At 38.5% G+C, this 26,314-nt stretch overlaps 1 protein-coding gene across 1 annotated transcript; it reads right to left on the reverse strand.

Moving 5' to 3' along the window:
• Positions 1–2,624: 2,624 nt before the first annotated feature.
• Positions 2,625–24,503, reverse strand: FBXL3 (F-box and leucine rich repeat protein 3). The gene is made up of 5 exons (XM_031001274.3): positions 24,362–24,503; positions 19,058–19,406; positions 16,141–16,263; positions 12,948–13,119; positions 2,625–5,166 (listed from the first exon to the last, which is right to left on the reverse strand). Exons 2-5 carry the CDS (start codon positions 19,403–19,405, stop codon positions 4,523–4,525), a joined length of 1,287 nt encoding a protein of 428 aa, XP_030857134.1. The 5' UTR covers position 19,406; positions 24,362–24,503; the 3' UTR covers positions 2,625–4,522.
• Positions 24,504–26,314: the final 1,811 nt, after the last annotated feature.

The raw sequence follows: 26,314 nt of genomic DNA on the forward strand, positions 1-26,314 counted from the left end.
CTCAAATACAGAGGGAGAACTTTCTTTCACGCCTCCTTTAGCCTGTCAGCTCCTTATAATAATGCCTAAACATTCCAAATTAATACTGCCTCTTTAACCTGCTAATTGTCTTCACAATGTTACAAGAAAACTTGGATCTGTGCATTATCACCATCTAGTGGCTAAACTCAGGCAACACGAACTTCTACCAAACTCAGGAAATTGCTCTGGAAAAACTACAGGATTTTGGATTTCCAGAACTGCCTTGAAGAGACAAAGATTCTTGTACCAAGTTTTGGTCAACTGCAAATCAAAGAACTTGGTTATGCAGGGAAAACAAATGAGGATATCTATACCTGGAACTTTTAAACAAGATTCTAATAGTTATGTGAAAAAAGCATTCAAGATTTTTGAGTAGGCACAGTGGCTTACGCCTGTAATCCCATCACTTTGGGAAACTGAGGTGGGAGGATCACTGAAGGTCGGGAGTTCAAAACCAGCCTGGCCAATGTGGTGAAACCCCGTTTCTCCTAAAATTAAAAAAAAAAAAAAAAAAAAAGCTAGGTGTTGTGGTCCATGCCTGTAATCCCAGCTACACGTGAGGCTAAAGCAGGAGAATCACTTGAACCCAGGAGGCGGAGGTTGCAGTGAGCTGAGATGGCTCCACTGCACTCCAGCCTGGGCGACAGAGCGAGACTCTGTCTCAAAAAAAAAGCATTCAAGATTTTTCATTGTTCCTAAGAATCTTAATTAAATGAAGACAGAAAGCATCATAAAGTAACTACAGCACAGACAGCATTAACATTTACAAAAGTATTTCTTAAGAATTAAACCTGTCAGCTCTACTTACAAGACGTAGAGCTTTCAGGTGCAGATGATTCAAGAACATGCTTTCAAAATAGTAGTTGAGAAACCAAAACATAGCCACGCAGAAATCTGCAAATTAAGTTTTGCTGCCCTTTGAGCAATATGACTTAATGTGATTTACTTTAATTATAACTTAAGTACAACTTAAATGCAGTTTCTATTTTGCTATTGTTATAGATGTAGGCTGGGTGCGGTGGCTTATGCCTGTAATCCTAACACTTTGGGAGGCCAAGGTGGACGGATCACTGGAGGTCAGGAGTTCGAGACCAGACTGGCCAACATGGTGAAACCCCGTCTCTACTGAAAATACAAAAATTAGCTGGTTGTGGTGGAGCATGCCTGTAGTCCCAGCTACTTGGGAGGCTGAGGCAGGAGAATCACTTGAATCCAGGAGGTGGAGGTTCCCACAAGCCAAGATCGCACCACTGCACTCCAGCCTGGCAACAGAGTGAGACTCCGTCTCAAAAAAATGTTGTAGATGTATAAAATTTATACATTTTTAGTCTGACTAGGGCTTTAGAGTGAATATATCCCCTCATTAATCTGGCACAAAATTAGGTAAGTAAGTATACCCACAAAGTGTCATCTAATATATTGTTGCAGGTAGAGGAAAACACAGTGAAGAAACCTACTAAACTTTATTTAGAACCCTCAATATTGGTGGCTCCTTAAAAATCGGAGAAAAAAATCAAGTCTTAGGAAGTCTTATCCAGTTTTATGGTCTGCTGTGGTGGCACTTAATGAATTACCTGGGATTATAGTTCCTGTAAGATGTTTTATTTTTAAATAGTTGGCAGGCTATACAAAGAGTGATGTTCCAAAACTACACACATGCTTTTTCCCTGTTCACAAAGGCAAACAGGCTGGCCAAAGTGTTTCCAGCATCTTCGTCATATTTACCCTTTATTATCCAAGTAGTTTCCTGCTCTTCAAACGTTCCTTTCAAAATTTTGTCTCCTACTTAAAACAAGTTAGGATTATTTATCCTTTTATTGGACTGATTATTCTAAGGATAAGCTCTTACTTCACTTTCGGAGTAAAAGGCTTTGTGCCCTTTTTAAAGTTGGGTGTCAGCAAGCAGCTGGAATTTTCCTGCCTGGTAAAATTAAAACCAGCCCCACAAACTGGGGTTGGAGTCTGTGCAAAGCTCATTACTATCTATGTGTGGGGTAGAAATTAATTAGTGTGTTAAAGGACCTAGTGTAAAAGAAAAATTTTTAAAGGACCTAGTGGAGGCTTGAACCTTCTTCACACGAACTTCTTCCTTTCAGCCTAAAGTTCTTAAAATGCACTAAATTGACTTAATCCTCAATCATACCTATTTTTTCTGATATGGTTACAACAGCCCAAATTACCAAGGTAAGTTGAAAGCCAGTAAAACAATGAAAATAATTTCAATAGTTGAAAAACTGTTCTAATTTATATAAAGACATTTATCTCTAAAAAGACTGGTTGGGTTCAAGGACCCTTAAAGACTGATTCTATGTCTAAACAATGTGTTTTATAAGGTCTCATTCAGAATGCAGAAAGAACCTATTATTTTCTGTATAAAAATTTAAAAATGTATATTTCATGGTAGGTTTTAAATTTCCTATTTCTTTAGGCATCAGAGCTTATTTCAAGAATAGGTTCCATGAGCCTAACCTTGTATCTTCAAAAAGGCGAGTCTATCATAAACATTGTTTAATATTAAATATTATATCCATCAAATATGGATTTGAAACATTTTTAAGTTTAAAGTCAAATGTTTGTGTAGTTTTTAAAAAGTAAAATACAACAGCATTAGTAACTTTTTATTCTCAAAGTGATAAAAGCATTTAACATATACTTTACAGTATAAACAAATTAAGTACTATGCATTTTGCTTATAAAGTGACTTAAAGTATTTTAAGCATTATATAATTCAATTTGTACAAAAAGTAAATTTCCAAATACAAGCTTTGGTTAGTAGAACTGATTATGTACTGTCAAATCCATTTTTCCAAAGTTGTTCAAGGAAAAACAACAACTTGACTAGCACAGGTAATTCTTGTACAATCAGAGCTTTTTACTATTTAGAAGGAGGGGATATATTACTATAATTGCTGTTAATTTTTGAATCTAGATAAGCCTTTTTTCTTCTCGTATGTTGCTGCAGGAGAGCATATCATCACTTTTGGAAAGCATAAATTATGTAGAAAATCACCTTTTGCTTTATTCTTAAGAAGGCCATCCGTTTTAAAAGTAGATCTAAGACTGTTAGCTTCCTTAACTACTGAGATACTTTCTAAAAGTCACACTACTGAAAAGAGCCGCTTCAAGAATTAATGTATTCCATTGGGGTTAAATCACTTCTGATTTCCCTCAGGAGGGTAGTAATATCTACTAGCACTAGTGCCCAGAATCAAAGTTTATATCATCTAAAAAAAACTCAACATTTTATAGACTCGACAATGCATGGATTACCTTTATTCATATGAAAGTAATATAAAATGTTACCTAACTTAAATAATATATCGGTTTAACCAAATTAACAATCACAAAACTGCAGACATTTTTCTATTAAAGTTTTCCAGTTCACTGAGCAATATTTACTGAAAAATATGATTATGAACTTAAATATGTCCTCTTTAAAATTTGCTGTTTATGCTAGACTGTACAATGGTGCTCCCTTTATGATTTTTAAAAATTTTACTTACATAACTATGTAATTCCAAAATAGAAAAGTGACTGAGCCATCACTAAAATTTACTGGAAACTAATATTCTTTCATGGAAACAACTGATAAACATTTTAAAGTTATATATTTATTTAAATTTGGCTTTTTAAAATAGGTAAGCTTTTCATTTCAATTATTGTTTAATACTTTAAAGCTAGTTTAAACAAAGATAAAACCAAGGAGAACTAGTAAAGCATTCCTTACTTTACATACAGTGCCTCAAGTGCCACATACATAATAACATATCACAAAAGAATGTATATGATTTAGCAGATTACAGAGCAAACCTAAAAGTTTATACAAAGCTAAACACTGCCTCCCTTCTGTTCCATTTATTGTCTTTTAATTTGATCTTGGCTCTGTATTATCCTTCTATAATACCACTGTGACATTTATCAGTTTTCTAAGTGTTCCGATTACTTATATATACCTTTTTCTTTAAACAGCTTTGTAACATTTGAGAACATTCATCCAATCTTTTCCATTAGATACGATATATTCATTTTTCTCACAAAATGCTCACTTTCCTGAGCTATATTAAACACCTTATAACAGGTGTATGTGTAACTGAAGACCCTAAAATGTCAAGTTTACATTTTTTTTTAAATGCATAGAGAATATAACATTTCAGAAAACCTATTAGTACTTCTTGGATATTATAACATATAGGTTTTGTTTCCTTTAGACTGTAAACTGTTTAATACGTATAACTGGTTATTACTTTCACATCTGAACCACATTAAAAAAAAATTCGGAGATATGATTGCTATTACACTAAAGAAACAAGTGGAGTTTTCTGACCAAAACTCATTCATGGGTCTTCCGATAAACAATCTTTACATATACTGACTGAAGATATCAAATTTCTGTGCCACAAAATAGTAGAATTATATCAGAACTACAGCAAATAAAATTTTAATTATAATACATTTGCTTGAAATTAAGGTGCTATTCATCATGCCCTACATCATGCAGTTTTTACCAAGTGGGCATCATGTCGGGAAACCACACCCTACCAAGATGCTTGGACACTTCCCAGTGAATCTGCTCCAAACTATACTTTTGGTCAGGAATTAGTACTTCTTCCATAATGGATAATTGAGATAGGCGGCCACCACACATCTTCACAAACTCAACAAAGGCACTACATGAGACTTCACATTCCCCTAGTCCAATAGCTGACAAATTTTTGCAACGTTCTGCAATGCGAATTAACTCTTCATCAAGTGGCCGTAATCCATTTGCACACACTACTAGTTCAACCAGTCTAGGGCATGTCATTCCCACACGGCCAAGCACATCTTTGCTTACTGATCTCCCAAAGTACAGATGGGTGGCAGGTATTTCATAGCGAAAGAATGGGTCAAATTCTTCTTCATATAAAAAAAAATACATCACTAAGTTCACTTTGGGTGAATGTCTGATGAAAGCATCCCAGCTGCTCTTCTGAATAGTATGGAAGTGTGTCTGTCCAGGATTCTCACTGACTACATCAATGCGCAAATGTTCTAATCGAACATGTTTTTCAGAAGACAAAGCAAGTAACAACTCATCACTCAATAAGTGGTAGTTCAGGGCTAGTTCTCTTAAGCCGTGACACTGATCAGCCACACAAAGGATACCTTGAAAGAAAAAAAAAATTATTTGCAAGTTTTTGTAAAAGTTTATCTGTTCAAAAATTCAATCAAGTACATGTCCCACAAAAGTTTGTCACAGTTCCCTTACCACAAAACTATATAATTTAAAATTTGTATAGTTGAATTAGAAGGGAAGTCACAAACATTTAAAATCTATTACTAATTTTGTCTACAAGAAAATGAAACCAATTCTAAATCCCATCTATTAAAAAGAAATAAAACTCAGTTAACTCTGTCATTTAAAAAATACACCATCACTAAGGTTGGGGCATTCCAGTAATACACAGACAGTGCCATATTTTTAAAAAGTTATTACTAACACTAAACTTATAGGTTAGGTAATTACAGGACCACTGTGACGGAGGCCAAAGGACATTTTTTGAAGTTCAAAACCTAATCCTAATAAAAACAGAGTAAGATAGAACCATATAAAACTATGAATTAGGTAATGAAAGAAAACATTTACAAACTAAAGATTTCTATCAAATGATCAAGTCTAATTGCTAATAGTATATAAGCAGCTTACTAAACTTATAAGAAAAAATACCAAGATATCACTAATTAAGTATGTCAAAAATAACTACTCAATTCACATTAATGGAAATATTCATTATGACTTTCGAAGCTCTAACATACCCAGAAAGCAGTTCCCTTAGATGATTCCCTATACTTAGGGTGCCATTCTTTATAACTTACCAAAACTATCATCCTAGCAACAGATGACATTGCAAAGGTCAATGTTTGATCTCTCTATAAGAGTTCTGTTTTTGTTTTGTCAGTCTCACTCTGTAGCCCAGGCTGGAGTGCAGTGGTGTGATCTCAGCTCACTGCAGCCTCTGCCTCCTGGGTTCAAGCAATTCTCTTGCCTCAGCCTCCTGAGTAGCTGGGACCACAGGCGTATGCCACTACGCCTGGCTAATTTTTGTATTTTTGGTGGAGACAGGGTTTCACCATGTTGGCCAGGATAGTATCGAACTCCTGACCTCAAGTGATCCACCCATCTTGGCCTCCCAAAGTGCTGGGATTACAGATGTGAGCCACTGCACCCAGCCTACTATAAGAATTCTACCCCAAAGAGGCACCTTATATTACCTGGTAAGTAACCCATTCAATCCATTTCATCCTTATGTTTAGAAACAGGGATAGGAACAACAAAACATACACCGTATTTTCATCTATTTATTGTTACAAGTATGATGTGCCAGGTACTAGATGTTATCCCACAAATAATTTTAAAAATCTGGAAAAGTATTATTTCTACTTTGAAGTGGAGACAGCTAGCTAAAAATAGCAAAGCTGCAATACAAACACAGGCTAAGTGACTCTTATGTCCATGCACTTAACTACTGCTTAAGAAATGACAAGACAGAGGCCACCAATAAGCCATAGCTTTATAACAGTGTGAAAAGATAGGCATTAGAATTATCAGAAGAGATAAACTGAATTACCAGAATGAGTCACCAGAAAAGAGAGTCATGTCTCAGTATTCAGCAACCACAAAGTTTCTGTTTTCCGCAAAGTAGGTATATACTTTATTTTTGTTTTGAGATGGAGTCTCGCTCTGCCACCCAGGATGGAGTACAGGGGTGCGATCTTGGCTCACTGCAACCTCCGCCTCCCTGGTTTAAGCGATTCTCCTGCCTCAGCCTACCAAGTAGCTGGGGTTACAGGCACACGCCACCACGCCCTGCTATTTTATATACTTTGAAATATACTCTAATTACTCAAGGTAACCTAAGCACATCTCCGTTCTGATACCATCTCACGCCAGTTAGAATGGCAATCATTAAAAAGTCAGCAAACAACAGATGCTGGAGAGGATATGGAGAAACAGGAATGCTATTACACTGTTAGTGGTAGTGTAAATTAGTTCAACCATTGTGGAAGACAGTGTGGCAATTCCTTAAGGATCTAGAACTAGAAATACCATTTGACCCAGCAATACCATTACTGGGTATTTACCCAAATGATTATAAATCATTCTACTATAAAGACACATGCCCATGTATGTTTACTGTGGCACTGTTCACAATAGCAAAGACTTGGAACCAACCCAAATGCCCATCAATGATAGACTAAATAAAGAAAACATGGCACATATGCACCATGGAATACTATGCAGCCATAAAAAGGGATGAGTTCATGTCCTTTGCAGGGACATGGATGAAGCTGGAAACCATCATTCTCAGCAAACTAACACAAGAACAGAAAACCAAACACCACATGTTCTCACTCATAAGCGAGAGTTGAACAATGAGAACACATGGACACCGGGAGGGGAACCTCACACACTGGTGCCTGTCGGGAGTTGGGGGCTAGGGGAGGAATGGAATTAGGAGAAATACCTAATGTAGATGACAGGTTGATGGGTGCAGCAAACCACCGTGGCACATGTATATCTATGTAACAAACCTGCATGTTCTGCACATGTACTCCAGAACTTAAAGTATAATAATAATTAAAAAAAACACACACAGACATGGGAAATGGTAACCAACAATTCAAATGAAAGAAACTTTGGACTACAACTACAAAAGCAGTTGTGGCAGGCGTAATTCTCAAAATGGCCTCCAAGATCCCACACCCTAATGCCTAGCATCTGTGAATTCCATAAGATATCATGCCCATGATGATGATATATGGTACAGCTGACCATATAAAAGAGATTATCTGGATGGTCCTAGTCTAATCATAAGAGCCCCTTTTAAAGCAGTTTCCTCTGGCTGATTGCAGAAGAGGAAGTCAGAGAGATTCAAAATGCAAAGGGGACTCAATGTGTTATTGCTGGCTCTAAGCTAGAGGGGGCCAAAAAAGAAAAATCACAACCAGCCTCTAAGAGCAGAAAGACCCCCTAACAGCCTCCTGCAGACAGCCAATAAGGAAATTGGATGTCAGTCCAACAATCACAAGGAACTAAATTCGGCCAATAACTTGAATGAGCGTGGAAGTGGATTCTTCTGCAGAGCCTCCAGGTAAGAGCCCAGCCTTCCTGACATTTTCCTCTCAGCCTTTTAAGATTCTAAGCAGAGAAGCCACTTGAGCCCTAACTACAGCTCTAATGTACAGAACAGCGGAGCAAATAAATGGGTGTTGGTTTAAGCTGCTTTGTGTATTAGCTGTCAGTTATGTACCAGTTAAGAACATAGTTCCAAGTATTTAAAAACATAACACAGTGACAAAAGTAAAATAAAACTAGGGCACTATTACAACTCAATAAATTAAGACAAATAACCCAAATTAGAAAATAGGCAAAGGGGCTGGGCGCAGTGGCTTACACCTGTAATCCCAGCACTTTGGGAGGCCAAAGCGGATGGATTGCCTGAGGTCAGGAGTTCGAGACCAGCCTGGCCAACACGGTGAAACCCCATCTCTACTAAAAATACAAAAATTAGCCGGATGTGGTGGCGGGCACCTGTAATCCCAGCTACTCAGGAGGCTGAGGCAGGAGAATCACCTGAACTCGGGAGGCGGAGGTTGCAGTGAGCCGAGATCAACGCCACTGCACTCTCCAGCCTGGGCAACAAGAAGATTTTGTCTCAAAAAAAAAAAAAAAATAGGCAAAGGATCTGAATAGACATTTCTCCAAAGAAGATATACAAATGGCCAAGAAGCACCATGAAAAGACAGTCAAGGTCAGGCACGGTGGCTCTCGCCTATAATCCCAGCACTTTGGGAAGCTGAGGTGGGAGGAACACTTGAGCCCATGAGTTCGAGACTAGCCTAGGCAACCAGGCAAAACCCCATCTCTACAAAAATTACAAAGTATTAGCCGGGCATAATGGCGTATGCCTGTGGTCCCAGCTACTTGGGAGGCTGAGGTGAGAAGATCGATTAAGCCCAGGAGGTCCAGACTGCAGTAAGCCAGGATCACGCCACTCCACTCCAGCCTGGGCGACAGAGTCAGACCCTGTCTCAAAAAAAAAAAAGAAAAAAAAAAGATACTCAACATCATTAGCCAACAAGAAAATGTAAATCAAAACCACAATGAGTTTACACCCCCTAGGATGGCTATAATCAAAAAGACAAATAAGTGTTAGAAGACACTGCTAATGGATATGTAAAGTGGTACACAGCAGCTTTGGAAAACAGCCTGGCATTACCTCAAATGGGGAGTTACTATATGATCACTAGGTATATACCTAAGAGAAATTAAACCATATGTCCACACAAAATTTGTACGTAAATGTGCACAGCAGCATTATCCATAAGTCAAAAGGTAGATTTCCATTTATATGAAATGTCCAGAACAGGCAAATCTACACAGACAGAAAATAGATTAGTGGTTGTCGAGGGATGGCTGGGATGGAGGTTTTGGGGGCAACAGCTAAGAGGTATGTGGTTTCTTTTTAGAATAATAAAAGCATTCTAAAATTGTGGTGATGCATGCACTACTCTATCAATACACTAAAAATCAATAAATTGTACATTTTAAATGAGAATTGTGAATTATATGCCAATAAAGCTGTTAAAAAATTGGTGATTAGTAGTGGTACTATAAATTCATACAACTCATTTGGAAAAAAAAAATATGGCAAAAAGCACAAAGACCTTTGTCCAAGGACTTCCACTTCTTAAGAATGTACCCTAAGGAAGAAATTAATACAAGCAAACTGCTATAAGCCAATTTTTTTTTTAATCACAGCAAAAAAGGTAAAAACAAGTGTCCAACTTTAGAACTATAATGCAATGTTGGCTTTATAGGGAACTAAGTAACTAAATGTTCATTAGTTCAACCTGATAATTAATATTAAGGAAGCAACAGGCAAACTAACCTAGAGGTCCAGTTACAGACAATTATAACAACTATATGAAATGGAAAGAAAATTGATTAAATGTTCAGTGAGGAAAGTAGAATACAGTCCCTAATTTCAACTTAGAGAAACTGTCCAAATATGCAAAAGATAGATAGAAAATATGTAAATATGAAATTTCAACTGAAATCTTATGTGGTTATACTCTTCAAATAGAAAGTATTACAAGTGTTCTTTCTTTTTTTTGAGACAGAGTCTCGCTCTGTTGCCAGGCTGGAGCACAGTGGTGCGACCTCGGCTCACTGCAACCTCCGCCTCCCGGATTCAAACGATTTTCCTGCCTCAGCCTCCCAAGTAGCTGGGACTACAGGCGTGCACCACCATGCCCAGCTAATTTTTGTATTTTTAGTAGAGACGGGCTTTCACCATGTTGGCCAGGATGGTCTGGATCTCTTGACCTCGTGATCCGCCTGCCTCGGCCTCCCAAAGTGCTGGGATTAACAGACGTGAGCCAACGTGCCCAGCTGTATTAAAAAGTATTCTTTCTCTTCCCTTCCTTTCCTGAAGAACTAGTCCAAAAGTCATTATGAAACCAACTTTGCAAAATTATGACCGTGAAAGAAATCAGACCTAACCCACCCTATCTTCCTTCTAACCCTTAAGCTGCCCTTGTTCATTGCTGGGCATAGGCCGAATTAACTTTGGGAAGGAATTCGGTTCATGGTTTGACTCTGAAACAAAACTGGTAACCGCCCTTTCACAAAAAGACCCCTCCTTCTTGCCTGGGGTCCAGTCTGCCTTTGCAGGACTTCCAAACTAGCTACAAGATTAGAAATTACAATGTAGGGGTCATGAAGCCTCTGGCTTCAAGAGTCTGAACCTCCCCAAATTGCTCCTGGCAATAACATCATTATTGTAAAACCTAAGAACAGTGCTTGAGATATTTTGCAAACCCTGCACTAGATGGATCAGCTGACACAATCCAGACTGGTAATCTGGGCCAACTGGTTCTGCCATGGCACCTAGGAACAGAAGACATTAAGAAAACCTAACTCTGACCCCTTATGATTCCATCTCCAAACTACCAATCAGCACTTCCCAAGCCCCTACCTGCCAAATTATCTTAAAAAATTCTGATCTCCAAATGCTCGGGAAGACTGATTTGAGTAATCACAAAACTCTAGTCTCCCACACAGCCGGCTCTGCGTGAATTACTCTTTCTTCATTGCAATTCCCATCTTGATAAATTGGTTCTGTCTGGACAACGGACAAGGTGAACCCATTGGGCGGATCCCACAATTAAGTGGGATCAGGTAAGCTTATACTATACTATCAGAACTGTTGTGTATATTTAATAAAAATGAATGAACACAGAATATACCAGAATAAAGAGAACTATGAACTCACAGTTTTATAGAGAAATCAGAGACATAAAGACTCATACAATGTGTTAAATGCTAGCAATAATGTTCAGAGTGTTCTGGAAATACACAGGTGGGAAATCTCAACCAGAAAGGAGAAGTTCCCTTCTCCTACGTTGACAGGCAGGTCAACAAAGATCACATCTGAGCTGAATTCTGAAGTCTGGGCTGGCTGGAGTTAGCAAGGGGAAGTTAAAACATTTGAGCAAGTATTCCACAGGGTAAAGTGTACTGAGCAACCACAAACAAAGGTAACAAACAAAAATCTGTAGTTCCATAGGACCCAAGTAAAAGCTCCACGTGAGTGACCAGCAAGAGACAGATGGAGGTCAAGATACAAAAGGACCTTGTACACTATGAAGCCAGGAAGCACAGACTTTACTCCGAGAGCAGAGCTATACAGTAAATATAAAAATGTAATCAAGGTCATATAAGAACTAACTGCCAAAGCCTATTCTTAACTTCTGTTTTATAATAGCTTCAGTGGTAATCTGTTAACTGGCAGAGAGGGCTAAGAAAATACAATAGACCTAGCCATTCTCATCACCAGGAGTCTCCTGTGGGAGAAAAGAGAATGAGCAAGGAGACTTGGGAGAATGAGCAAGCAATCTCCATCTAAAATGGAATCATTTCTTGGGAGAAGGCTGACCTTTGGCGATGGCAAGAAGGTTGGAAGTGTTTTTGTAAAGATCAAAGATTTGTCACTATACCTTAAAGAACAGGTTTCCCAAATAACACAGCTAAAGGATCAGCAAACATGTCAACAGTGGGAGGAGTCAGAAATGAAGCAGCAGACAGTAGTATAACACAGTAGTAAGGTTTATACTCTCTTTTCAATACAAACCACCTGGAATTTAAGTAATCTCAAACTGAATAATGTAGTAATGCTCAGAAAATCCTATATAAGAGAAACTGGAAAGAGCTATTATAATGCTCTTCTCGCATTTGATGGGTTCTTGGCTCCAAAATTCAACTTAGGAAAAACATCATCTTGCAAAATCTACGGCTACCACTTAGTACAACTTAGTTGTACAACTTAGTACAACTTAGTTGTACAACTTAGTTGTACAACTTAGTACAACTTAGTTGTACAACTTAGTACAACTTAGTTGTACAACTTAGTACAACTTAGTTGTACAACTTAGTACAACTTAGTTGTACAACTTAGTACAACTTAGTAGTACAACTTAGTACAACTCTTCTCCCTCTACATAGTGAGAAGAAAAGCAATTATGTGACTGCGCTGACTCAAAATCTACCCTATTAGCTCAACTACAATGAGAAAAAACTCTATTGTAATTAATGGGGCACCTCAGGCTGACCTCATACTGTCCTTTCCTCTTTTTTTTCCTGTTCATTTTCTAGCATGTGCTATTCATAAGTTTATCAAATAAGATTAGAAAATAAGCTGAAAGTCAGTGTCTAGGCTAGTAACCCTACAGAACTTATGCTATTCTATTACTACATTAAAAATATTTTAAAGAGATGAAGCAGTCATATTAATCCACCTTCAAGGTTAATGATCATAGTTTTTTCTAATTTGAACATAGCAATGCATTTTACTAAAATGTGTCTAGCAAAAAACACAACATACCTGCTGGAGAGACATGAGGACAGCTGCTCATTTTCAACAGCTTGAGTGTATCACTATTGTTGGCCACTAGTACTTTGAGAGATGGATCATCTACTGGAGTATCATCTATCTTAAGCGAAGACAGGGATTTGGAGTTTACAAACACAACTGTCAGTGCAGAGATAAAGTGAGACTGAAAAGCAAAAAAAAAAAATAAAAATTATTTCAATTTTTAGAAATGAGAATCAAGGGGTTTCCTAGTACTACAGTTTATCTGAACCATAATGACATATTAATATTTTGTAAATGTTTTAGGGGTGGCACCCCTTCACTCTGTTGTTGGGAATATGGTAAAAATAGGTGACTATCTGTCATCTTTGAGAAGAGTCTATTTATGTGTGGGGAAAAAAAGCATTTCAAGCCTCAGGATAAGTGTCTCTAAATCAGAGAAACCACTGGTAAGTAAAAAGAGGAATTCTGGAACCCAGGATGAGAATCTCTCTCAGACACTTCATTTTGCCATATCTGGAAACCCTAGTGTTCTATAACACTAAACTGCATTTCTTTTCTGATAGTTATGACCACTAAATAGTAACTATTAACACCATCATTAAAAATTAATAATTTATTCAAAATCTATGACAGACTCATTTGAGATATGAAAACTCACAGAAAATTTGATTATAAAACAATCAAAATAATACTTAAAATTCCAAGTTTAAAACTCCTTCAAATGTTATCTACAATATTTTCAAGTCTTCTATTTTAATGTATTTTGATCCACAAAAGCACCAATGAGTATCATTCATCATATATGTGTATATGTATATTTGTATGTATGTACATATGTGTATATACACACATACACACACACACACATATATGTATATATCTGTTGGACAGGATTTGACCTAAAGGAATCAATGTAGGCAAACAGGAATTAAAGCATTCTCAAAGTATGCAGCTCTCAATCGGGGCTAAGATATGAGTTAAAACCAGTGGGCAAAGAATCTAGGAGAGTAAAGAAAGGCTAATACATGGTCTAACACATTCCTCTCTACAAAACCAACTTCATGCTCCAGTTAGCTTTATAAATTCTCTACAGGAGTGAAAAAGGATGAGGACAGGCTAAGAGCCAAGAAAGTATAATGAAACATTACTTTTTTTTTTTTTGAGACAGAGTACTGTTCTTGTCACCCAGGCTGGAGTGCACTGGCACCTCCTTAGCTCACTACAACCTTGAACTCCTGAACTTAAGCAATCCTGTTTCATCCTCCCTAGTAGCTAAGACTACAGGTGTGAGCCACCATACCCAGCTAACTTTTTTTTTTGTAGAGATGGGTCTTGCTACGCTGCCCAGGCTGATCTTGAACTCCTGGCCACAACGGAACCTCCTGCCTCGGCTTCCCAAAGTACTCTGATTATAGCTGTGAGCTACCACACCCAACCAAAACACTACCTTCTTGATCACAATTCCCTAATTTACTTTTTCCTTACTGTGATTAAACAACTGGTTAACTAGATTTTGATAAACTATTTAACTACTTAAATGTTAACATTTTTCTCCTAATATTTTCATATCAAACTCAATTATATCTTGTACAAACATATTTCATTTGCAGTCTAATGAGTGCATCACTGACGTCTTTCCTCATTTCCCCAATTTAGCTCTGGACAAAAACATTTATTCTATGTTCTCTTCAGTTCTCTCGGGATTTCCAAAATATTGCAACGCCCTACTTCAATCTTCTACCAAAGCCATAAAAGGAAAAGAAAAAAAGAAAAACAGTTATTAAGTATCCTAGACTCACTTAATAAGGGAAGAAGCATTCTTTCCATTAGCTCCATTCATGGTTCCCAGATTAGTACTAGATATATGCATAGTGATAAGAAAAAAAAGAAAATTAAATTATGTTCAACATATCCTTTAATATGGTATACATACATACAAGTCAGTATGTATATTTGTATTTTAGCTATGGTAGGTACACTAAAAGTCAATTCAGATTGTTTCATTTCCTATTTGAAGCTTAAAGGTGGCGCTATACCATGTAACTAGTATTTCTTAGCGTGAGTTCCTTTAACCATCTTAATCAGAATCACCTGGACTGCTCACAGGAAGAGAAGACTTAGAATCACCCCGAATTTGAAAAAGGGATAGAAATCCAAAATTTAGGAGGATATTCAGAAGATTTTTACACATTAAGTCGGAGTACCACAATGATCTTTCTGTACTTAAGATCTTAAAATATTAAGATAATCAGATTCTCCTGCCCATTTCCCTTATTTTATACGTGAAGAAAAATATTTTATCTCAAAATATACATATGTAATGAAAATGTTTCAAAATCAATTAAGACTTTGACATCAACTGGTGATTTATTTGGTACAGACATTCCACTGAAACAACCACTTGGGTTAATATATTCAATTTAGTTATATTCCCTCCTCAATCATCCTAGTACATTAAACTACTAGGTACTTAAAAGGGTGTCTATATTTTAGTTTTCAGTGTCTTCTGGGAAAAAAATATCAAATTATTGTTGGATACTAACCTATTAACCATTAGCTAACATATTCAGACACCTTTACCAGTTGCCTTTCTAAAAATGCATGCTTCTTATTTTTGTATTTTAAGAGAATAGTTGTGAGAGAGAGACACGATCTCTGATTATGTGTAGGATCATGTTAGAATATATATATGAATATATGTTAATTTTTCACCCAAAGAAAGGACGTCTTTAAGTCTGTAAATTAATCTAAACTGTGCTGATACTAACTTTGGTCAAGATTAAATCTTTCCAGAACATTTGCCAAAAGATTTTAGAAGCTATACCTGCTCTCAATACTGGCACTCTCTACTTTTCTTTGATTCTAACTTCACCAACCTGCTCTGGAAGCCCCAAAATGAGTATCTATGTGTCCCTTTTTTTCTAATACGCTTGACTCTATTTTACTTAATGAATTTCTTTTAATACTTCCTATAGACGCCTCTGTAAATTTCTTTAACCATACCAATTTAGAAGTATGGTGATTTAAAAAAAAAAAAAAGCTTAAAAAAATACTGTTTATTTTCATCCTAAATAGTAACTGGTTTCCCATTATGTATATATATTACTTTCCTTATACTCACACTGTCAATACAAAAAAAAAAAAAAGTTAGACTTTCACTGAATTTCTCAGTAATAGATAATAAAACAAAAAGAGCAGATACCTTTGGTAAATCCATAAAGCTTGGTCGAGCAGTTGAAATAAGTCCAAGTGTTTTTAAAGAGCAATTCACAAGTTGCGATAGTATATCACAAGCTGCTTCAGCTGATTCCTTGCTGCTGTCCACCTTAGAAAAGAAACACCGTCTACTCATGAATATTTTATTTTTTTTTTACTTTTTTCCCCAAATACCCAGACTTCAAGATTACTCATGTATATATTTATATTTCTCTGTACACATATTCATTTTATAGAAGTATCATTACTAGTTTATTGCATTATAACTTAAAGAATATTCTTTCAATCATCCACCCTCCACCCTCACCTCCAACTTGGCCTTTTCTGAGTCTCTCTGAAAAAGTATAAGGGCAATTGTCAAGACAAGACCTAGCTTTCATGATGATAAGAGACATATTTAATGTTGGCTTTTACACTGATTTATTCCAAAGTGACTGTATAAACTAATGAAGTAAATCAATTTATAGTCTTTAAAAAATAATTATGTATTTGGTAGTGGATCACATAATAGATGTAAATACAGTGTCTATGGTATGCAATAGAAACTGAGTATTTACTCAAAATGTTCAGGTGTATCACAACCTGGGATTCATCATTAATGTTATTAATGGAAAGATGAATGTGAAGTAAAATGAGTGTACTGGACCAGTCAGGCATGAAAATCTAAACTAAATAAGATGTAGCTATTCTCAGACATACTTCTGCAAAGACATTTCCTAAGGGAAGGATAAAGGGCCAAAAAATCCCTCAAGGATGTAAAAAGGAGTTCATCCATCAAATAGTTAGTTGTTTCCTGGGAAGCACCTTAAAACAACAGTTAAAAGGATATTATTAATTTCCAGATTCATATACACTACTTTATCCCAAAAATGTTAAGAGTGGATTGTAAAACTAATGTGCTAATTATATTAGTTTCAGAGCTACTTATAGATAATATGTGGTCCCTGAGACTAGCAGCATCAACATCACGTGGGAACTTAAATGGGAACAAATGTTCATACCCAACCCAGACCATCTGAATCAGAAACTGTGGGGGTGGGATCAAAAATTTTTGGCTTTACAAGCCCTTCAGGTGATTTTGATGCACATAAAGTTAGAGAACCACTCTTCTAGACTGAAAATTCTAACTATAAGCCTCCTTGGTCTATAATCAGTGAAGACTATCAGGAGAGCCCAGAAGAATCCTGTGATGTGACTCTTTTTTGTAAATCAGAAATTATTTCCTCAGGAAAATTAAAAAAAAAAAACCCTAATAAAAAGGTTCAACTTTTGCACAAATGATTTTATGAGAGTTATACTAGATACACCTGAATTGTATCACAGGGCTATAAAAATGACCCAGCAAATCTACTAGGTGGAACTGGACTTTAAGACCTATCAGAGGAATGTATTTGTATTATACTCATCTTTGTATACAATTTACCATTAGAACACTCTTACACAACTCAAAGATAACTAAAACCAAACAGAAACCTCTTTAGCCTTCTTCCCTGGGAGTATGGGGATGAGTCCTGAATTGTTGTTTGATCCCCCTACCCTTGCCCCCAGTTAGGATCGCAAGATAATATACTAGACACCAATTAAATTTCAGGTAAACAACAGATATTTTTTAGTATTAAAGATGTCCTAAACATTAAAAGGGATGTAACTGTACTAAAAATTATTCATTGATTATCCGAAATTCAAATTTAAATACTCATCTTACATTTTTATTTGTAAAACCTGGCAATCAGTGGCCTAAGCGCCTTTGTGCAGTTTTCTGGGAAAAAAGGCGAAAACATATCCAACCATTCCCACCACCAATTCTCTCCTCCTCCTTGGACAGACATGGGAGAATAAGCAGGTAATCTCCATCTAAGAGGAAATTACATTCTTCGAGGGAAGACAAGATTTTAGTTATGGCCAGAAGCTCTGGGTTAAGAACTACTGTTTTGCCTAGGTTTAGCCTGGACTATTCAGCAACTGCTACATCCAGATAAATCAAGTATTCATGCATAGTTTTTTTTTTTTCAATAAGTTATTTGCTACCACAAAATCTGGTGTTTAAAGATTCAGTAAACATGTCCATATTTCATTATTCATCACCCAAACAAAACATGACAAGCCTCACACAAACCACTGTGATTTTTTATTTTTTTAAATAGAGACAGGGTCTTGCTCTGTCACCAAGGCTGTAATACAGCTGCACAATCATAGCTCACCACAACCTCAAACTCCTGGGCTCATGCAATCTTCCTGCCTCAGCCTCCTGAGAAGCTGGGACTATTGGACTACAAGTACCCACATCCAGCTATGATTTCTTAAATTATTCTGGATATCTCAAAAAGCCACCCACTTCATTTATCTCATCACTGCATGATTTCCAATACCTTCCTTCCAGCAACAAAAAGAAATAAACAGTTCCCTTTGGCATTCTTCCATGTACCTTTTTCTATTTCTCTCTAAAATATATTCATCTAAATCTTCTACATAAAGTTTCTATGCTTCCTTTTCATTTGAAGATCCCATTTCAAAAAGCCATCAGTAAGTAACACTAAGTTCCTGTTAGACAGAAATAGCAATTAAGTTCTACTCAATTATAATCTCCCAATTTTTACTTTATATTTCTTCTTCCTCAAAATCGTTCACAATAATTCAATGTAATTCACAGCTTTATCAATGACTTATGCTTATTTAGTGGCTGCTTTTGCTGTTTTAAGAAATTATTAATAATTAACAGTAATTTAGCTCCATCAAATATAATAATTATTTTGTGACAGCTTCTAAGGTATACAATAATTCTAAATTTTTAAGCATTTTCCCTGAAAAAGCAAATATTTTAAAGGCATGAGAAGATGTACTGGTTTAGGAAACAAAGCCACTAAAAATACTTTATTTTTTAAAAGAAGGATTTAAAATATTACCTTGAAGCTGACATATTGTAGATGGTTTGAATGTCTTTTAATAATCTGTTTGATCAGCTCTGGATGGGTAGCTTTCAAATAAGATGTAGCTGGCTGATTCAGTTCAAATTCAAAACATCTCCACAAGTCAGGCATGTGAAATACCTGGTTCCAGTTGCGGCAAACTTGTGAAGCATGAGCCCGGTCAAGAAGAGGCAAATACTTAAATACTTGGAGAATAATGTCCTGAAGGAGATTACCCCAATCACAAGTCTGAGAATGCTCATTTGTAGTCCTCAGTTTCTTGGATTTCTCTGCAGTTCCTTCTTCTGATGAATTACGGTCACTATCTCTTCCTCCTCGTTTCATCCTATTCCGAAAAATGCATCAGTTTTTTTCCTACTCAACTTTTGAATAGAAATAAACTCAAAATTCATTCTTCTGTCACTGAGATGTGTGTTTATATACACAAACACAAACATGCAGGAAAAACTGGATCAGTAATTCAAGAATACCAAAACAAACTATTATGAAAAATGCCAATGAAGGCCAACAATGGTTTTATAAATTTTATACTTTTTTGGCATATGTTTTTAAACATCTACATTTATCAGTATAATATACAGTATATACTACATGGGAGAAAGAGTATTATGATTTTGAAACTATGCTAAGAATTTATATTTCAAAAGTTGTGGTCAACTTAACTAAAATGAATATAAAAGGGAACCTACAGCGATACTTTGTAAAGTTTTCTTAAAAGTCATCTAAGGATATTTGTTCTTGAATTAGAGGCCAACCAGGGTCCCAAGAACCTCCAGAGAGGATGTTCCACATTTAATAGTCTATACAGGGGTCCTGTGGTTCTGGCCTGAGGACCAGAACTGGGCCCCATAGCAGAAAGTGAGCAAGCTTTACAGTCTGAACTCCTCCTCCTGTCAGATCAGCAGCTACATTAGATTCTCATAGGAGTGAGAACCTTATTGTGAACTGTCCATGTGAGGGATCTAGGTTGTGCGCTCCTTATGAGACTCTTAATGCCTGATGATCTGAGGTGGAACAGTTTCTTCCTGAAATCACCCGCTGCCACGGACAGCCACTGGGCTATGATATGTGTTACTGCCAGACACTTCTTAACTCTGCCTAAAATAAGCAAAACCACCCCTACTATGAATTGTTTGGTCTGGAATGTAGCTGCTGCTTCAAACACATCACTTAATATTGCACTGTTTTCCCCAAGTTGTGTTTCTGAATTATACCTATTTGTTTATTCTATGTATTCTTAGCACTTTCATTCCATTAGTTTCTTTGAAAGATAGTTTTTTCATGGCAAAACAGTATTATGGCTAAAGAGAATGGGCTCTGGAACCAAGCTCCTTGGGTTTGAATTCTGGCTCTACCTCTCACTGGCTATGTGGCTTTGAGCAAATTACTTGATATTCCTGTGCTTAAATTTCCAAAATGAGTTTAATAAAACAGGGTTTCTGTGAGAAATGCAATACTATTAAGGCTTTTCAAAGGGGAGATATGACTGTTGAACTGTTGAGATATGACTGTTGCGTAGGAAAGCAGTCCAGCATTAACGACATTAAAGTACACAACACGCTAAAAACCAGGGTTACTACCCAGAAGGCAGAGAATGATTCATTCATTCCGTTCACTCATTCATTCATTCTGTTCACTCATTCATTCAAGATGGGGTCTCGCTCTGTCACCCAGGCTGGAGTGCAGTGGCACGATCATGGCTCACTGCAGCCTCGACCTCCTGAGATCAAGCAATCCTTCCACCTCAGCCTCCAGAGTATCTGCATGCACCACCACACCTGACTCTATTTTTCCTTTAAAATGAAGAGAGAGAGAGAGTGTGTGTGTGTGTGTGTGTGTCAGAGAGAGACGGCGCAAGTGAGCTTGTGTACGAGAAAACACACCCTGGAAGTAGACTCACTGAATTATTATAGTAACCAACAGTAGACGGCAGATTACAGGTAATTTTTTTTCTTGCAAACATCTCTTCCCTTTTTATGTTTTACACATTTCTTTTACTATCAACGCATTACTGTGTAATCGGACTTTTTGGAAAAGTATAGCAGGCTCTAAACTAAATGGCTGCAGACCACTCACTGGTAGTTACTTAGTTCAGAGCCTGTAATACTTTTTGTTTCTAGAGAACAGTTCTGGCAGGGTAGTGGTTTCGACCTAAACTTGGGGTCACAACCTTTCAGAAAGATGGCTTGTTGCTCCAACACTCCTCTGGCCTATCAGCATAAATGAATTTCTCATTCCTGTGTGAGATAAAGGATATGCATATGCATTACTGTAAAACAAATGTTTCTGCAAACTTTCTCCATCCAGTACCTCGCAAAACTTGTGAAAGAGGATTGAGGGCTGGAGAGTAAAAAGAGAATGGCAGAGGCCTCTGACCTTAATGCCATGAAAGTCAGTCTAAGACGTCTTAGCATATGTGCAATAAACTGCCTGTTCTTCACTGCTCCTATTCCCAACTATGTGAATAAAATATATTACGTATACCCTACTGATCAGGGAGAGAACAAGAAAGAAAACAGAATGACAGAGGTGACAGCAAGAAGGTAGTCTGATGGAAGACTGGAAATTATGTGTGACTTGAGAATAGATTTTTTTATAAGTTTAGAGAAAAGTGTATAATCTACACTGTAATCTTTAATATTAAGTCTCTTCTAATAATAATCCCTCACTAGAGGCTGAGATAACACTGTTATTATGACCCATTTTTCTGCTTTAACTTACCCTGAAGGCTTACTTTAATTTTAGTATATAAAATTTGGGTCAAAGAACAAAGTGTTTGCTATCCAGAGCTTATAATTTCTCTTCTGACCACCTAAAACTACTCACCATTTTGAGATACAGAGATTCAAAAAAGAATGACAGTCTTTGCAATTTCTACACCTTATTATAGAATACTGATTGCCTGTTTCTGGAGAACAATCTTCTAAAACCAGAACTAGACAACTTAAAGACGGAATGATTCATTTTACTTTAGAGTATATGGATATATAAACAAAAATAAAATGGTAGCCTTATTCACATAATAGTCTTTGCTAATAAATACTTTGCTGGTCCTAAAAATAGAAACTTTTTTTTGTCTATTATAGTACTGTTTTAAATAAAATGTACTTAAATACCTTTCCAAGTTCAGGTTAAAGTTGACAAAATTTTTTTTAACAGTATGCAACACTAAGGGACAGTATCTCTTGATCTAGATATAAAAACACTATATGATCACCAAAGCGTATTTTAAGAACTTACCAGTTTACAAATAGCTGAATTAAGTCTGTTAATTGTCATACGTAATATGTCTATGTTACAATTATAGTGCATTAAGCAATGGAAAAAAATGTAAGGCCAAATTCCAATAAAAATATCCTCTGCACTATCCTCATTTGTGCATGAAAATAACTGAAGTGAGTGGACACTTAAAATTTTAAATGTCAATTTTTCCAAGTTGATTTCATTTATGTATGAAAAAATTTACACTACTTTAATAGTATCTTATTAAATCTATTTACACATGAAACTCTGCTATACATAAAATTAAACATCTCAGAGCATCCTCCAGCCTGCAAATAATTTACATCAATGGACCCTATAATTCCTTTTGTCAAAGTGAAAACACCTCCGATATTTGAACAGAAGTGTGGAGAACCAAGCTGTACTATAAAACGTCAATGAGACATTCTAGACTCTAGAAATCTAGAGCACCAAAACTAGGCCTCTTCAGGGCTCTGGCAGTTTAATTTCCTGCAAAGCTTCTAGGCCCCAAATAATGCAACTTAGGCCACCACAGCTTTTGGTGAGGGACTGAAATGACTACAAACTGCTAAATAGCAAACTACTGAGGAAAGACCACAGACTAGCTGAGCAGCACAAGGAGTTAGTGAACTAACTCTATGTTCCATAAACTCTCGAGGTGGGCGCGGTGGGCCACGCCTGTAATCCCAGCACTTTGGGAGGACAAGGCAGGCGGATCGCTTGAGCTCCGTAGTTCGAGACCAGCCTGGGCAACACGATGAAACCTGTCTCTACAAAAATTAGCTGGGCATGGTGGCCCATGCCTGTAGTCTCAGCTACTAGGGAGCCTGGGGTGGGAGGATCGCTAGAGCCGAGATTGCGCCACTGCACTCCAGCCTGGGTGACAAAGTGAGTCCCTGTCTCAAAAAAAAAAAAAAGAACTTTGAAAGAAGCAGTCAACTTCATTAGGTGAAGACCGGAAGTGAACAGCTAGCCGTGTGCATCGTTGTATTCGGCACTTTTACACTGGGCATGCAATAATTTTAAATGCCCATTTGTAGTTAACTCTAAAAAGCCTATTTTGGCATCACAGTTCCTTTCTGTTCTGCTTTTACTAATATCAAACTAACATGCATTCTTTGGCTGAACTACAAGAATAAAACACTATAAAGAGGTTAACTCACAACTAAATGCTTAGAGAGCGCACAGTGGCGAAAATCTGTCTACGGGTCATATAGATAGATAGATAACTGATAGTTGATGGTATTTTTATAAATATTTCAGAGATAACAGAAACTAAGTTACTTTTTTTTCAAGTTAGAAAAGGAGGATTCTAATTAAAAAATCTGGGTCACTCAACTGGACATCTTTAGCAACGACAAAATAAAAATGATCTCTCTCACCTCTCAGCTTGGAGATACAGACCGTTTACGGGGCTGCTTCCTGACCCCTGTCTGCAACCCCACCTAAAGGACTGCCCACGCCAAAGGCAGACGCGAATCCGCTCAACACAAGTTGACCAAGTTTTTCGCCTGGCTAAGCGGCGGGGGCGTCCCCTCCTCCCTGCGCCACCTCCCCACCGATTGGCTTCCCCTGACATTTCTCACGCGCCCCACCCTGGGCAGTTTGCTTTGACATTTCAGTGCCTCATTGCTCAAGCTACCAGCACGGGCGTAGCCGACGCCGGGAGAGCCCACAGAGTGCGAGCTCCATGGTGCCTGTCACCAGCCCCCGCCAAGGGTCATAAAGCCGGGCAGGAGCCGCGGCGAGCCCGGGAGCGGCGGCGTCGCGGGCAGGCTGCAGGTGGCCGCCGCACACGCACCACGCCTTGTTGACATGTTTGGAAGCAGGCACGGCGGGGAAACGCCCCCAAGCAAGCTCCAAGGTCTGGGTGCCGCGCCCCGCGCCCCGCGCCCCGCCCGGCACTCCTGAGGAGCGGCCCGCGCGCGCCCCGGCCCCCGCGCCCCCACCCCCACTCCGGCCCGCCCACAGACGGTCCGCGGTCCCTCCCCGGCTCCGCCGTCGCAGCGGGGCTCGGCCCTGCCCCTCCGCCGTTACCTGCTGCCGGGGGCGGCTTCCCCCACACACCACCCCGTGCTCCGGGGACGGCGGCGGCTGCAGGTCCCGCGGCTCTCACATGAGGCGCCCCTGGCCCCCCGCTTCGCGCTCCCGCAGCCGCGGCCCCCCGCGCTCCGCCCGCATCCGAGGCGCTGGTCCCGCGGAGGGCGCCAACGCGGCTCCACCTTTGCGGCTCTGGCTGCCCAGAAAGAAGCTTTCCTTCTCAGTCCCGCGCTGTCTGCGTCCTTGTTCAGGTATCCCCGGCGCCGCGAGAGACTACCTCAGCGAGCGGCTGCCACCGCGTAAGCTTCCTGCGCCTGGGCCACAAACAGCGAGTCTAAAATGGCGGCCAGGGCTCGCGGCCGCGCGCTTCCCTGGCGCGTCCCCGCCCAAGGGGGCGGGGAGGGGCGGAGCCCGGCGGGAGTGGGGCCGCGCCCAAGCGGGAGCGCGCGCTGCGGCCGCCCCAGTCTCGTCGCTGTGGGACGAGCCTCTGCTTTCCTGCCAAAGATGTGACTCCCGCTTGAAGGGGATTTTTTTTTGTTGTTTTGAGATGGAATGTGGGAGGGCTTAAGCCAGCTATATGTGGAAGAGACTATCTGTGGCTGAAACTGGAAGGTTTAGGGAGGTGGAGCAGAAAAAAGAAAGGAAGGAGTCTCACCGGAGCCTGCTGGGGACCGCGGCCCGCGGGTGGCCGCCCCGGATGCCTGAAACCGAGGAGTTAAATACAGTCTCCGAAGACCCGCGCATCGATGTGCATAAGTGGTGCTTAAAAGATGCCAAGGAAATGTACCAGAATAGTGAGAGTATTAACGCTGGGATTGCAGATGGTTTTTGTTTTTCAAATATTTGTATTTCCCAATATTTCTAAAGTGACTTTTATCATTAGAGTTATTACATTTTAAAAACGACATTTGCTTTATGAAATAGAGTCCTGAAATTTGTAAATAGCTTTTGAAACGCAATGGGGAAAGTAAAGGATTACAAAGCTGCTGAAAAGAAAACCTCTGGTGAATCCTTTTGTAAATCAAGGCGTCTTTGTAACTGCTACCTAGTTGACTTGTTTTAAAGTTTGGATTTTTTGATACTGCGTTTTCTTAAAGTTAGAAACATTCTTAGGTGCAATATCAAGTTGAATCATGCGCCATTCCTCTCTACACCTCCAAAAAAAAAAGAAAGTAATTTTCCATTCAAAGATGTCTTAGAACAGTCAGACCCACGTATAAGACACTGAAAAGCAGTGGTGCCCAGGGAGCTCTCCGTTCTTCCCCTTTTCCCAAGAAATTGAGCCAGGAAGCCATGTATAAAGTTACGCCGAAGTTCAGTGTGAGGCCAGGAGTGGTACAGGCTTATGTCTGTAATCCCAACATTTTGGGAGGCCAAGGCAGAAGGGTTGCTTGTGGTCAAGAATTGGAGACCAGGCTGCGCAATATGTCCAGACTCTCGTCTCTACAAAAAAATAAAACAGTAATAATTTTAAAAAATCAGACGGCCTTGGTGTAATCCCGGCTACTACTCAGGAGGCTGAATCGAGAGGATGGCTGGAGCCCAGGAGTAGGAGGTTACAGTGACCTATGATGTCACCACTGCCCTCCAGTCTGGGTGAGAGAGTGAGACTGTTTCTATAATAAAATGAATTCAATGTGTGGAAATGCCAGTGTTGTTTGTTCGGTGTTTTTTAAGGGCCTGCCAGCTGTCAGATCACTGAATCAAACTGTACAAAGCCTCTAGTAGCATAAGAGTGTGGATTTGCCTGAACTGCAACATTTGTTTAGGTCCCTCAGTGACTGGATGATGAGGAACAATAGGAAGTTCTAAGAAGGACAATGATAATTATTAAGGAAAAACAAATAAGTCAAATACAGGCCCATTTATTTAAAGTTGGGTGAACAGTATAAATGATCAGCAAAATACATTAAACCAATTCAGTAAACATGATGAGCATAGGTTGCATTA

Source organism: Gorilla gorilla, chromosome 14 (assembly GCF_029281585.2).
Source record: "Gorilla gorilla gorilla isolate KB3781 chromosome 14, NHGRI_mGorGor1-v2.1_pri, whole genome shotgun sequence".
NCBI classification, from domain to species: domain Eukaryota; kingdom Metazoa; phylum Chordata; class Mammalia; order Primates; family Hominidae; genus Gorilla; species Gorilla gorilla.

Bases quoted from the DNA above. Each gene is read 5' to 3' on its own strand.
- FBXL3 (XM_031001274.3), bottom strand. From the start codon at position 19,405: ATGAAACGAGGAGGAAGAGATAGTGACCGTAATTCATCAGAAGAAGGA. The intron at 13,120-16,140 runs GTATCTGCTCTT...TTTGCTTTTCAG, and splicing joins GCTTTATGGATTTACCAAAG to TCTCACTTTATCTCTGCACT. The intron at 5,167-12,947 runs GTATGTTGTGTT...TTTTCTTTCAAG, and splicing joins TCCTCATGTCTCTCCAGCAG to GTATCCTTTGTGTGGCTGAT.